This window comes from Aulonocara sp. 'chitande type north' Nkhata Bay, linkage group LG15, assembly GCF_057382095.1.
Source record: "Aulonocara sp. 'chitande type north' Nkhata Bay isolate Kocher_YH1m ecotype deep benthic linkage group LG15, A_spYH_male_GT1.1, whole genome shotgun sequence".
NCBI classification, from domain to species: Eukaryota; Metazoa; Chordata; class Actinopteri; order Cichliformes; family Cichlidae; genus Aulonocara; species Aulonocara sp. 'chitande type north' Nkhata Bay.
In genome coordinates this window covers 3,442,102-3,457,500 of record NC_141358.1, presented here as the reverse complement: position 1 = coordinate 3,457,500, position 15,399 = coordinate 3,442,102, and the positions used below count along the sequence as shown (strand labels likewise).

General features: G+C 40.0%; 1 protein-coding gene across 1 annotated transcript; it reads right to left on the bottom strand.

Annotated features, from left to right (window-relative positions):
• Positions 1-4,527: 4,527 nt before the first annotated feature.
• Positions 4,528-12,614, bottom strand: snw1 (SNW domain containing 1). Its single transcript, XM_086263880.1, has 14 exons — positions 12,478-12,614; positions 11,844-11,997; positions 11,548-11,709; positions 11,200-11,295; positions 10,432-10,538; positions 9,392-9,496; positions 9,049-9,118; positions 8,879-8,944; positions 8,667-8,783; positions 8,436-8,577; positions 7,744-7,846; positions 6,905-7,022; positions 6,598-6,761; positions 4,528-5,386 (listed from the first exon to the last, which is right to left on the bottom strand). Exons 1-14 carry the CDS (start codon positions 12,489-12,491, stop codon positions 5,194-5,196), a joined length of 1,611 nt encoding a protein of 536 aa, XP_086120006.1. The 5' UTR covers positions 12,492-12,614; the 3' UTR covers positions 4,528-5,193.
• Between the last annotated feature and the right edge of the window lie 2,785 nt (positions 12,615-15,399).

The window sequence follows — 15,399 nt, the reverse complement described above, 5'->3', positions numbered from 1 at the left end:
AATGGAGGGAGTTCTGAAGGCAAAATGTGGTGGTCAAGTGAAAGTATATTTTCTAGATTATTGCTGCTGTAAATCAAATTTACATTTCTTGCACAGTGCCTACGTAAATAAAGAAAAATCCATCTCTGAGCCCATAGAGAGAGTAGGGATTTTTGACCTTTTGTCCTACAGAGCAGATAAGTCATGCCAGTTTCATGGCAGAGAGGGAATGGATCCAGTGTTTTCCGTGGATGCAGGGGTGTTTCTCTGACAAAATGAAAAGGTTGCCTTCAATACTGGAAGAGACACAGAGGGAGACAAGATCTCTCTCCGGCCACTGTTTTCGACAGGTCATCAGCAGCAGGCTAGAACATTTATCACCAAACTTATTGCTTTGCTGCCACCAACAGGAGGAAGGGGTGGGGTCGGGGGGGGGGGGGGGGGGGGGGGAGGAAATCACAAAAGGAATCACAAAATAAACTAAGCTATCCTCCTTCAAGTCCAGCAAGTGGAAAGATGTGCCGCAACAACTCAATATTGTTTATTATTTCTGGGTTTGTTTCCTTGTGGAGCACAGATAAGGAGCTATCCATCACGGTCCCGGCTGGTGACCTGAGGATTCCATTATGTCCCGACACAATATGTTCACGGTTTACATTGAGCAGCACACAAAGGCAATGCCAAGGAACCAATTTCCTCTTACCTTCATGAATAAAGAATCTCATTCATCTTCCTCTGTGCACATCCATAAAGGCAGACAAGAGTGGAGAGGAGGCCCATTATCAAGCTGTCCTCAGTGCTTCCACAGTGGTCTAAGCACAAATGCGGCTGAAGGGAAACACAACTTTCCTGTTGTTTTGAGATAGGAAAGTTTAAATTGTGTTGACTTTTGAGATTTTTTACAACATTTTTTTTTTTTTTACCTTCTTTCTTTTTGTGCCTCCACAACCACACGTGAGAGTCGTGCGTGACTACACTTGTGATTCAGTTACCCTCAGCTGGTGTCTGTCATATTGATTTCTTCACACTGACACTCATATCAAGCCTTCACAATAAACCCCCGCTGTCCCTAAAGTACCTCTCACACTGTTGAGTTTCTATCCCTCCATTCAACATTTATTCATATACAGCTTGTTCCCCTTTCATGTCATTGTTCCAGATAATATAACATGTTCGAGACAATAGAGTGATCCTAAAAATGATGCCTCACGCAGAAATGAAAAATCAGGACAGCTCTCAATATTACAATATCTGAGCCCTCTCCTACCACTGACTCGTGTTTTTTTTATTATTCAGCTCATTTCCTCAAGAGCAGAGGGGAGACTGTGACAAACCACCTGCTTTCCCCCACACTGGTGAAGAATTGGATGACTTTGGAGCATGTCGGGTTCTTTCTTCGCAAGTATAGGTCAGTGTTAAATCACATCAGAGCCACATTGCTGAAACTGAGCGAGAGTTTAATGTGTTCGCGCCTGGTTTCTCAGTCCGTAGACGAGGGTGGGTCTTTCACAGCTTTTTCCTCTGGTCCGACGGGAGGTGAGAACTGTATCAGCACAGTGAGGAGAATGAATTTTAGGCTATAGTCCATTCAACCTTTATTTTATTTTTGACTCGAATTTCTTCTGCCATATCATTACATATGTTTATACCTAGTTAGACTTATAGGAAAAATAAGGTTTTCATAGGAATCTATACGTTAAGTACACCCCATGATTCAGTAGGTTGTAGAACCATGTTCGTTACGATGTTCGTTACGATGTTCGTTACGATGTTCTTTACGATGTTCGTTACGATGAACCACTTGTTGTTCCTAGAGTACTTAAAAGTAGAATGGGAGGCAGAGCCTTCAGTTTTCAGGCCCCTCTTCTGTGGAACCAGCTTCCAGTTTGGATTCAGGAGACAGACACTATCTCTACTTTCAAGATTAGGCTTCAAACTTTCCTTTTTGCTAAAGCATATAGTTAGGGCTGGACCAGGTGACCCTGAATCCTCCCTTAGTTATGCTGCAATAGGTGTAGGCTGCCGGGGGATTACGGGTTTTTCCTTTCCAGTCACCTTTCTCACTCAACATGTGTTAATAGACCTCTCTGCTGAATAATACTTGTCATTAATCTCTGTCTCTCTTCCACAGCATGTCTTTATCCTGTCTTCCTTCTCTCGCCTCAGCCGGTCACAGCAGATGGCCCCGCCCCTCCCTGAGCCTGGTTCTGCCGGAGGTTTCTTCCTGTTAAAAAGGAGCTTTCCCTTCCCACTGTCACCAAAGTGCTTGCTCATAGGGGGTCATGTGATTATCGTGTTTTTCTCTCTATGTATTATTGTAGGATCTACCTTACAATATACATAGCCTTGAGGCGGCTGTTGTTGTGATTTGGCGCTGTATAAATAAAATTGAATTGAAATTCTATTTGTTGGGGTTTACAGGAATTTGTTTGTGCACAGCTCGCCCACCACAGCATTTCAGTCAGTCTGGACTTTGACTGGGGCATTGCAACAATTTTTCTAGGTTTGCTGCTGTGCTCGGGACCATTATACTATTGCATGACCCAGTTTCGACCAGACGTTACCTGTGTGCAGATGGGACACAGGTAACGTCTGTATACTTTGGTTTGGTTTATAGACCAAATCAATGACTGCAAGGCCCCCAGGTCCCGTAGCTGCATAACAAACCCAAATCATTACACCTCCACCACCATGTTTAACACCTGATATGACGTGTTTGTGCTGATATGCTGTTTGCTTTATTCAGATGCAACTTTGCAAAGCCTAACTGTGCTAACATGTTCTTTTTTTGTGAGAAGCTTTCTCCTATCAACCCTCCCAAACAAGCCACACTTGTTCAATCTTTTTCCAGTTGTACTGTCATGAACGTTAACGTTTATCATGCCAACTGAGACTGTAGAGTCTGAGATGCGGCTCTTGGATTTGCTGCAGTTTCTCTGAGCATTGCACCGTCTGACCTTGGAGTGGATTTACTGGGACGATTGTGTCATTGTGCTCACCCACGCCTGAATGCTTCAGACCGACAAACTGCTTAAACTGCTGCTTTTACAGAGGTGCTCACACTTAACATCCTCTTATGGAAGCGGTGAGGCAGTACTTAGCTTTTCATGGCTGCAAAGACTTCAGCGAAAACTTTTTTCTGTACAACTACATATGCAGTTTGGATCGTCAGTGCCATTCCTACTATAGATGTAAATGTGTACAATGGTCTTGTGTTATTTATACCCTTAATATATATCGAGTATCATTTCAGGATCTGTGCTCAGTTGAAATATTAAATAGAATAGGAACAAGCTTAAGGGCTGAGTGCAAATTTGTCATCTCCATTTAAATTCTGGCAGACAAAGCAGGTTTTAAAAGTTTAAGCAACTTTAGGTTTTATGGAAATGGTGCAAAGTGTTCCTTTAGGGCTAGGATCGAAAAGCTTAGTTGCAATTTAGTGGGGTGGGGGCTGTGACTTGGAAATTCCTTGAAACTCACTGTATTTGTTAATGTTAGGAAGACTTAGTCTGCTATGAAAACTAAAGAAATAGATTCAGTCGTGTTTGGCTTTGGTTTATTTATTGTGTGCTAAACAGTGTATGAAGTAAATGTACAGTAGTACGCCCTTTCCTTGTGACATCTGCACGTACAATAAAATGTTATCACTGGCCTGCAGGCCACACTACACCCGTCTTTAAAATGAATTACACTTGGATATCCTAACTTGGTATTTAGAGGTCTTCAGTTTTGGAATGACCTTTCCAATAACCTCAGGTTTACATCAGTATCTGATCTTTCTCACGTCCAACAGAAAACATACTTTCTTAAAAAAAAAAAAAAAAAAGCCAGCTATCCAAAGTGGCTGTACGATAGCTGATATTTGATTTGTTATATAGACCTGCGAGTACGACCCCAGGAGTGCATAAATACAGGACTAAGTATTATTGCAGATGACCTTCAGCTCAGCAGTGAGCTGCTCACACTAAGCCTCCTGTGTAGCTGTGGCTTAAGGCTATAATTTCTCACCTGCTGGTAAAAAGATGTGCAACATAACAATCGCATTCAGAACCGTGCATGAGTCAATACCCACAAACAGCGCCCACTGAAGAACAGTCTTGTGCATGTAACCACTGTTTGTCCCTTTTCAAGCATCAGTGGAAAATGGCATGGTGCAAAGATTTTGGAGTCCACTGGGCTGTGTAATGCCACGCTGATTATTTTCCAGAGCCAGGGAAAATAAAACTGTCAGGCTGCATAAATCATAATTAATTGTAATTAATTGAACTAGTTTTAGCCTAATCATCACATAAATCGCACAGCCAATTTCCAGTGGGGGGGAAAAAGCCCTGAAAACTACTCACACACTGTAATTGATGGCTTTGCTGAATGCATTTCAGGCATTTAATCATCTATGTAAATGGGCTGCATTACTCAGGAAGTGATTAAAATAATGGAAATCTACTATGTACAAACTATGCCAATTACACAACTAATGGACTTCCCACTATGTTGGAAAAGTTTAGAATAACTGAAGCTTAACCGGACTAAAAATAACTGACAAGGAAAGACAAGTCAAACTTGTTTACTAATTAAAAAAGCACAGCAGTTACACACGATATGAAACTCAATCCATTGGTAGTAATGTACAAGAACTATAAATTTGGCTGGATTTATATCTTCTAGATACATTTAAGCTGCTGTACACATCTGCCATAAAACAGGGACTGTGCTCACAAATGTACGAGGGGTTTAAATAAAACACTGCCATAACAAACAAAAGGAGGGAATGTGAGGAGAAAGTGAGGAAAAAAAAGGGGGTAAATACTGAGGAATTCCTGTTGAGTTTATTCTGTAACCTTCAGCATTACAGGTTTATAAAAACAAAAGCAGACAGTGACTAAAATCTACATTTTTTCCAGGGTCAGTTATCACCATTCCCAGCCACATGTGAAATGAAAGAGGTTGCACTGTATAAAGAGTAATGTTTCAGATGCAGAGCCCACTCATACTTTGCCTCACAACAAATGCTCAACATGGGTTAATGAAGTCTAATAGACAAAAAAAACAAACAAAAAACAAGCGTTTTACACAGCCTTACACCCTCTTTCACACTGAAAGAAGACATCAATCTTAATGTCCAGTCCTGACAGATACTTGTATACCACAACACCCCTCAACCGCTGAGGGGATGCACTGACTCCCCCTCTGTATGAGAAGTGCACCGAGCTGCTCTCACTCCTTCCTGCGCTTCTTGTCGTGGTAGTCATCCTTGGAGCGGTTGCTAGTGGATGGCCTCTTAGAGCCGCCGTGCTGCTTGGCTTGCTCCAAAAATTTATCCAGACCGAAGGGATCCTCCTCAAACTGAACAGGTCCTTCGCGCCTCTGCCCGTGGTCGGCGCCTGAGAACTCTTTGTCTGGGGCAAACCTGAAAGTGGACAGGAAAATAACTCATTACCAATCAATACCTGATCTGCAGGTTATTAAACGGACTCACTGACAAGGGGCAGAACATTTTGAATGAGAAGAAAATGACCCTGAAAATATCATGGAGCAAATGTCTCTGGTAAGTCAGTCAAAAACTGTTTTCAACATTCTGTTTTGCACAATGGTCTCGCACCCTGTGGCCAACCAAACACTCCTGAAGCACAATGACAACCTGGTGACTAAACATATGGGACAGGCTATGCTCGACTAGCCGAGTGTAGCACTGCTGCCTCAAGGACGAGACTTCCTGCTGGGATTCATGTGAATGCTTGTCTCGTGCCTCAAAATAAAATTAGAATAACCTTGAAATTTTTTAGGTCTTTGTCATTTAAAAAAAACATAGATACTCCCTTGGCTAAAGGGCGCAGGCTTAGCCATCTTGGTAGCAGCCTAATTAACAGTTACTATGCTTAGATTCCACACATTTTCAAACGCAAAATTCAAACAAGACAACAGCGACGACTTCAAGTTATTATAAAAGTGAGAAAACTGCTGGCGATGTGAATTGACCAGCTCCGGGAAAAATCAACTCCCAATGCGAGCGACTGAAGGAATTACCAATGAGAAGGCAGGATACCACTAGCTGACATATGACCTGGTATAAAAAAAATATATATGACAAAGTTATTTAGGTAACCGGAGCCTGGAATGTCTGCTAGCAACAAACCGTCAGCACCAAACGATGCACAATGAGCGACCCACGTCCTGTGCAGACGGAGCGTATTGGAATACCAAATTGTATCCATGGCAGAAAGCTCTGACATAAGGTTCACATGAGGAAGTATGATCACACATCTGTCACTGTGTTCCTGAGTTATGTTGTTAATTACTTGCTGGAACAATACGACATCCAAATAAAGCTGACACAGATACCACCACTTCAGCTTTTTTACCCTTTTAGACATATTAAACATATCTCTGAAATGACCTCATAATGAGAATATGAATATAATAAAGTAAGTCCAAGGTTTTCTTGATTTATTGTGTTCAGTCCTTCCTTGGGTGACTCTAAATTTTGGATGTGTTGTCAACACATTATGTTTATCTTAAAGGAACATTTTTGTAATCATTTTCTTCCCAGAACAGTTAAAAAGGTGAACAGGTCAAATAACGCCGTCTGAAGAAAAAAAGAAAAAGAAAAAGTCCTCATACCTGTTGTTGTGCATGAGTGAGTCCAAATCATCTGCATAAGCATCTTTGTCTATATTCTTGCTGGGCCTGTAGATGTTGGAGGCCATATCTCTGCCACTGCGGAAAGGCTGGTCATACACGTTGTACGTCTCATCTTCACCACCAGCAAAGCCACTGTCCATACCCTGAAAAGAATGAGGGAAAAAAGAAAGACTAAGATCCAGTTTGATCTGGAACTGAAACTTTCAGCTACATTTATCTTCACAGCAAAAAACCCAAGATGTGAACGCTGGAAGAGTGGAACTAAAAACGTGAGAATCATTCCAACCTTGCTCTGATTGAAGAGTCTCTGGTCATATTGCGCCTCGCTGGAGGAACGAGGGTTGGGCTTGCCCAGAGCGATGAGCTCACTGACGTCCCTGTCCTGATCTCTCTGCAGCTTCGACCTGGGACGCGGAAAGAGGAAATCAAAAGGGATGTTCAGCAGAAATCAAAGACAAGATAGAAGAAATGACTCATGGAAAACTTTAGAGAAAGTTTACTTTAACTTTCTTTAAAAGTGCTGTAATAATGTGAGTGCTACAGCTTCAAAAATTTAAAGAGAATAAAAGTGTCATTTCAATGTCATGTTATATAATACATAAAAATTTATTGGAAAAATGCTGGGAGAAACTTGCATGAATGCTTAAACTCTGTATCCTGGCCTTAAAGCTTAAATATATATTGAAATGTGAAGTTTTTTTTTCAGTTCTTGGTGACTTTAACATCTTGATTGTCCTTCAGCAAACAGTCATCTCAAAGTGAAGTGAAAAGTAATTTTAAGATAACAAGGTCTGTGCTTTCTGACAGCTGGAATTGTGACTGTAATGAGCTCTCCTCTGAATTTCACTTTCTTCCCTTCTCCACGGACCCACAGTTCCATCAACTGACAACCTGACGTGCAGAACACATGACTTAACACACAAATGCACACTGGCGGCGCATCCCCCATGCACAAACAGTCTGTGGATCCTGAGCGCGCTGCTGGATCCTGCTGCGTTTGTTCAGTATTAGCTCTAGCTCCATGAATGATTCAGCAGTGTGGACTGCATTCGTGTATGCGTGCGTGTTTAGAGGGAAAGGGTGGTTGAGTTCACATGCGGTGCGTTTAAAGTGCGTGTCCAGCACCTCTTATCGGGAGCAGCTCTGGAAATGTTCCTGTCGTGCTGCCTCTCTTTCCTTCTGTCATGGCGGATCTCGTCACGCTCCCTGGCCTCGCCGTCCTCGCCACCTGCCGCGAGAGATGGACGGATGGGAAGAGGGAGAGAACAGGGTGCAAAGAAAAAACGAATAATAAAGAAGAAGAGAGAAGCAAGGGGTACACATGAGGTGAAATGGTGCAACAGAAGTGTGGAGTGAAAAGAGCAGGGGAACAGGGCGGGGCAGAAAGAGAGAACAAGAGAAGGTTTTATAAGTAACCTTAGAATATTTGAATCAAAATCACAGCTGATGGATGAAGCATTTACCACAGCAAAAGTTCTATTTTATAATCACAGTCAATGTCCTGTAGCTAAACAGTCATTCAAGGCGTAAAAAAAAGAAGAAGAAAAAAATAGACACGAAACATTGATTTTTCCTCTCAAAAATATACGTGAATTATCAGTGGGGAAGCAGGAACATCATTTCACAGCTTACTGGTCCTGTCAACACTGGCAGACTGAAAAATGTTGTCATGATTTATGCCGGTCATGTTCCCGATTTGGCAGTGGTGACAGCACTGATAACAGAGTCCGCTCTACTTGCTCAGAAAAGCCTCACACAGATACACCCATGAATATTAAGTAAACTTTATATTCCTGGCTCTTATCTTCAGGGCTCACCTTTGTCACCGTGACTTTTGATCCCTGCCCTGCGATCTCGAGCCATTTGGGCCAGCTCCCTCAGCTTCTCCTCCTTCTTTTCCTTCTCCTTCTGAGCCATCTTCTTCTCTACCTGAGCTCGCATCTCCACGGCCTCTCTGGCCTGCAGACATAATCAGCATTTAAATATAACCAACGAACGATCACTTTAAAGCACAACCTTTCAGATTCCCTTTGACAATCATGTGTTACCTTTCTATCAGCAATATAAAGGGCCTCAGCCAGCTTGGCAAAGTTTTCATTGATGTGAACCGTTTGAAGACCCCTCCCATCAGCAGCCAGACGTTTGTCGAGTGGGATGGTGTAGCCCTGAGCGCAACCAAGCATAGTGAGGAAAAAAAAGTGGGCACACACATGTACAAAAAACAAAACCGACCCAATAACTATTTCAGATGTCATGTTACCTTAGCGTTCTTCCAGTTGGAGATGCACGGTGGAATCTTCCACTCTTGCTGCTCCTTGACCGTCATCTGTAACAAAACTGAGAAACTATCAAACATAGTGCAAGCAACTTGATTTAGGATGCAGCGTTAAAATGCCTGAAAAGCCGGACATCTGTTTGAGCCAACTCTACCTTTCTGCTTGGAGAATGCATCACAGGGGCAGGGGGAGAAGGCGGTCCACGAGGAATCTTCTTGTTGATTCTGAAGCACGAAGAATGACAGGCAAAATATTTTAGATGTTTAAAAAAATTAATCCTGTAAGACTTTTTAACACATTTTACTTGGAAGTCCTCATTTACTCCTTACTTTAAATTTCTAGGGTGATCAAAACACCACACCCACAAAAGGGACACATTCTACAAAATAAACATCTAGATATCATAACCATGTATTAAAGTGTCAAAACAGACATTAATGGTTAAATGAACACATTTCAAATTACATAAATTAATGATGGAGATAATGTTTACTTACTTAAAACGTGGAGGTTCCATGGGGTCTTTCTGCATTTCCACCATGCGGATCACCCTCTGTTTGGCCCCTGAATTAAATGCCACTCCCTGTTGGGACGGGGTGTACCTTGAAAAGAGGGAGAGGATGAGGGGAAAGTGCCAGACAGACAAAACTTTATCCTAACCCACACTGACATCCGTTAAAGCTAAAAATACAAGCATGTAGTTGCGCGGCAGCAATAAGAGCTTTCTGAATTCTCCAAATACTTCAATAGTTCATTTAATAGCCCTTTAAACAGCATCCTGTATGAAAGGAGAAAACATAATGCTATCCCACAAGTTAGTGATACACCATTTGACCATTTATATAAACAATTAACATAACTGACAAAGTGGTGCAGGTAATGTGAATGATAATTGTAAGTTAATCTTCCATTTCATGTCATGAGTTAGTGATATATTTTATCAGTTAAACTCTGATCATCACATTTTTCTAAAAAAAATAAAAAAAAATAAAATCAGCTTCTTGTCAAGTTGTTGCCTTGCATAAAATACACAGATCTATGCATGTTCTCAGAATCATAAGTCAGACTAATTGATCAGTGTGTTCAAGGTTCTGCATAATTCTGCTTGCACCAGTACCGTCTGTTCTTGTATTGCAGCCTTTAGGATGAGCAGAAATTAATCAATAACTAACTAACTAACTAACTAACTAACTAAACTAATACAGTCTAAGTGCAAAACTCTGGTTTTGTAGGCTGAAATTCAAGTGAATCCAGAGGAGAGCTGCATTATTAACAAAGAGGTAATTTTGGGGGGAATGATCTGAATTGATTCCTAGACTTGAGTAGTTATGTTAGCTAGTGTACATCATTAGCTTACTGTTAATAAGCTATACCCAAAAGCTGTTGTACCCACGTTAAAAGAATCTAAGAACAGGAGTAGAACTGAAAGAAGGCCTCAGGTCCATGTACTATAGAGCACTACAGAAACTGGAAGTCAACCTTCCGACCCTCCTCCCTGACTGTGTGCAGTGTTGATAATCTTCTGACTAATACATACCTGATGTACTGTGCAGGAGCTTGTTTGTCTGCGGCTCTTACAGGCATGGCAGCAGCGATTTTTTGAGACACCTGCTTCTCCAGGGCTGTACGGGTCTTCTCTGTGAGCTACAAAAGGATGATCATGTTTACATTCCAAATTCAAGAAAAGCACATGTCACATGACACAAGAGAAACTGTACTTCTCAAACATTAGTAGTAAGAAAGCATCCTGACTGGAAACAACATCAACTGATGAAGGTTGAGCATGGTGCAAAATCGGGAGATGAACAATCTCAAACAATTGCAGGCTTTGATCTACTGAGAATCAGTAATATCTCAAGTACACTAAAACACTACAGCCTGAACTGTCTTTTTATTTTCTTTACTTATTTATTCATTCATTTAGGTCTTTATGGTTTAGTTTGCAGGAGGATTAAATAGACTTGAATCAGTAATTTTGTTAGACAACCTTGTATTTCACAATGACAACTAAAACGAATCGTAAAAGATAAGCAGTCATCCTGGTGTCCAACACTTCTTACTAATTAAGTTTAAAAAGTCTAAATACAAAGTTGTCAAAACTAATTATGACAAATTGTTTCACTCGCTCAGCAACTTTACTGGGACAAAAATATACGTTGTCCATTTTTTCTTTGACATCATCGATACCTCCGAAAAGCACTTTGTGACGGCTTTATATAAAATTTTTACTTCTTTGGTAAATGGTTCTAAAAATGACAAGTGAGCACTCAAATCTAAAGTAATTCTGAGGGCGACGTGCTCTTACCTCTTGTATAGCCTCCTCATCTGGCTTCTGTAGTCCTGGAGCATCTTCATTGAGAACTTCCTTTGGAAGCAGGTCTGTGTATTTACTGAAGATCACCTATAAGCATGAAAAATGAAACCAATAAAGGAATACCACTTTTTAAAATGAAAACAGAGCCAGAGATGCAAATAAACTAAAGCCTAAAAGTCATTTTCTGGCCGTGCGAAAGCGATGTACATGACAGGTTTTATTCAGGCCTTAAAAGAATTGCTGATTTTTATATTATGATTTAAAGACAAATTCTTGGATTGTATGGATTGTATTGAGAGGATCCCTGCTAACTGTCGAAGGGATAAAATGCCCATATACCTTATCCTTTCCCTGTCCTTGTCTGGCAATGGCATCATATTTAATCTTTCCTTCTGCATCCACTTGTACTGCCAGGGCATTTGATGTCTTCTTCTTTCTACCCATCTCCAGAGGAAACTGAGCCACATGGATCTCTGGGAAAGCACCTCCATCTCCAAAGTCCTGCAGAAAGACATATTTTGCAGTGAAAACTCAGGGTTGATTTCATCTTCAACCCGTAGAGGTTAGACAAAAAGGGACCCAACTATAAGCGAGCCAAACAAGAAACCTTATCCCATACGAGCAAGAGGTTTTACCTCGAGTGAGCGAGGTATCCAGCCTTTTCTGTGTCCATAAGGAGGGGGCTCTCTGCGGGATGCAACCAGGGCGGTAGAGTAAGACTTCTGGGCCCGGAGCTTCTCCTCTGCCTCCAACTGATCTTGGGACAGCTGGGTCGGCGCCGGTAAAAAGCTGAACACACAGGAATCCTCATGTAAGTCTCAAAGTGATGAACAGTAACACAGGCGCTCTAAGCCCTGGCTACCATTAGCCGCTAGTGACAACAAGTAGCTTCGAGGTTAATTAAGACACTCGTGTGTCAGTTCAAATAGCTAATGATCAAGGTAAGTTAAGAGAAAACGTTAAAGAAGCAAGCTTAAACACGTGGCTGCCTAAACTACGTCTACACAACGAACTACATCATATCGTGACCACAACTGCGTGCTGATAAGCTAGCTATGCTAAATGTGGAACTCGCGACATTTTTACTTGCTAGCCGTAGCCGTTGGCATCGACTAAATCAGATACAGAAACGACAGCGTACATACCACACATATCAGTGTGATACATTAATCGTAGTCTACACACCAGAAACCAATCGGTTGAATCGATATCTTATTTCCTAACAGTTTTGCAATTTATAACTACAAAAGGCTTTGTCGTGAAGCTCACCTCGTCAGAGACATCTTCCCGTTTCTTCCTAAGCAATGAACTGCACATGCGCGAAGACAGAGCAGACATGCGCAGAATAGAACAGACGACAACCACCAGAAACAAGAAACGTTCTGGACAAAGTATATAGGTGGAAAGTAGGCAGGGGCATTTGTAAGGTCTAGGAAACGATGGCTGGAGAAAGAAGAGCAGAATTCTTCATACTTTTAAGTTAGAAAAGTATCATGCAAAATTGAAAACAATTACTCATTTAAGAATAGAAGAAGTGGTAACTGATAACCTGAAAATGATAACTAATTCATGTTCATCCTATTATATAAAAAAAAACTTTATACGCAGTGATGCTCTGACCTTTTTAAACTCTTTACAAAACACTCCCAAACTGGAAGGAAGGTGAGGATTTATGTGACACTATCTGTCAAAAAAAATCTGTGAATAGTATATAGTCATTGATCAATGGTATTTGATCAGTGGTTGTTGATCAATGGTCATGACAATGTGCATGTTAATGATTAAGGAACTGACCTCACAGCCCATTGTTTATTCAGTGGGCTGGTTTGAGTTATTGTGCAAAAGTACTGTTTATAAGGTTGGGGAAGCCTGCAGTCAGCTGAGACTGAAGAAGTCACCTGGATGAGTGATGAAACGTTTCTCCCACTGAAAACACTTTGTCCAGATGAACAGATTCAACCTTTTGGGATCTATAAGAAGGCTGAAAAATAACAAATGGGACAGATAGCTTGTCATCTGAGTTCTATAAATTATTTCATCCTCAGTTGATGCATTACCCTGGCGTATGACTCAAGGATTAATTACTCTAATTCCCAAACCTAAAAAAGATTTGCTTTTAATAGACAGCTGGCGTCCTATTTGCTTATTGAATAATAATTACAAAATTGTGGCCCTTGTCTTTGCACAGAGAATCAAACCGGTGTTAGAGTCAATAACTGATGAAGAGCAATTTGGCTTTTTACCTAACAGACATATTTCCAATAATATCAGGCTTATTTTGGATATGTTGAATTAGTCATACCTAATTCCAGATAATGGCTATATGAGTCATTCCTACTATTCGGTGCCATTTCAGTGTGATCACTCTTCATCAAAAAATACAAAATTTTGAATTATTTTAACATTTCATCTAAAAGAGGGATTTTCAACCTATAAGAAAAATGTATTGGTCCAGCTAAGGATATTATATTATAATATTTTTTAAAATCAAAGTCTTTACCCATGACGTGCCAAATGTCCACCCTGTTACAGGACATTCAATTTTCTATTAATAACTGTTTTGAATACACAGTTATAGTAATATTTACATTTTCTAAAAGCTACAATGTCCCTTTTTAAAATCTGCAAGGAAATTTCATGTTACAGTGCATAGCAATAACAGGGGTGACGGTAACAGGGGGGAGATTTTATGCTAAACTTAGCCATTACTACTAGTATGATGAACAACAAGCTAGTACATGGTGACCACTAAGAACCATTTTTAACATGTTTATTAGCCATATTATAAAAATTACAAAAAAAAAATTGTTTCCACTATTAATAAGCGTAACAGGTTGGACGTGTTATGCTTTGCCACATTACAAAATCTTGCTAAAACATTGAAAAAAGGGTTGATTAAAGAGTGGTACTTACTCGTCTTCTTCTTGAAAGTTTTCCCTCCAAAATATGTTACATCCGGGAGTGTCATGTGACTAAAAGAATAATCAGGTGATGTGTTCTATGGAATTCTTATCAGAGTAACAGGGGTGACAGTTGATTCAGGGACACAACATTTTTTTAAAGATTTTAAGTATTAAACATGCATTAATAATAAAAAAGAACATTTGATGAGGAACATTAGAAATAAGCCAATCCAGAAATGATGAAAAATTTAGATTTTTTTTTTTTTTTTTTAAGTTATATTTGTAACTGAAGTCGAGCAAGCATGACTGGGGACATAGTACTTTAGTGACTTGTGCTAAAATAAAAGTAATTTACTTTTAATGTATTTATCCTGTGTATATATCAATGTGTTCTATGGTAGAGGGGGGTTAAACATACAAGAAAATGGTTTAGAAATAAGCATTAGACAAGTTTTACACTAAATATACCATATTATGTCATTAGGACTCAAATGGCACCGAATAGTAAGAATGACCCATATTCTGTTTTTTGATTTTTTTTAATGCTTTTGACACGGTTGAACATCAGTTTTTACATCATTCACATAAAAGCCTTGCCTTTTTGTAGTTATATAACAATGCCAACTGCTCTATTAAGCTTAAACATGGGTCATCAGCCAGATTTAATGTGCAACGAGGCATCGGACAAGGCTGTCCAATTTCACCATATCTTTTGCTTCTTGTTGCTCAGCTGCTCTGCTCACATATAAAATCAAGCAACTTACAGGGCATTTCTATCACTAACATTTCTCATTGATCAACTTGCTGATGACACAACTTTGTTTTTAAAACATAGCACAGGGATTTCTTTTGCATTTTGTTAGAATCATTCTCTAAAACTTCTTTTGCCTTAATCTTAAAAAGTTTGAATTATTTTAAGGAGTGTTTAAGAAGTGTTTTATTTGGAACAACAGTTATATTCTCTGTAAAAACAAATCATTTTTTTTCCAGAACTGGTTTGATAACAGTCTCATGGCAAGCCAACTATTTAATCAAGAAGTGCATCTGTTTACTTATACTGAATTTTTACACTACTATAAAATTCCTCTTTCTCCGAAATAATTCTCTGTTGTTTTTGACGCTATTCCCTCAGGATTGTTTTCACTTCTTTGATGTGTAACAGGAAATAGAGCCCAGCTTCTGCCTCCTCTGGTCTCTGGAACTGAAATTATTCAGACTAGTTTTCTACCCTTTTAACCACCTAAAACAAGAACCAGACAACTCAGAATCTGTTTCTTCAAGATGTGCT

Coding starts and splice junctions, on each gene's coding strand:
- snw1 (XM_086263880.1), bottom strand. Junction 11,296..11,547: donor AAGGACAGGGAAAGGATAAG/GTATATGGGCAT, acceptor TCATGCTTATAG/GTGATCTTCAGTAAATACAC. Junction 8,945..9,048: donor TGCATTCTCCAAGCAGAAAG/GTAGAGTTGGCT, acceptor GTTTTGTTACAG/ATGACGGTCAAGGAGCAGCA.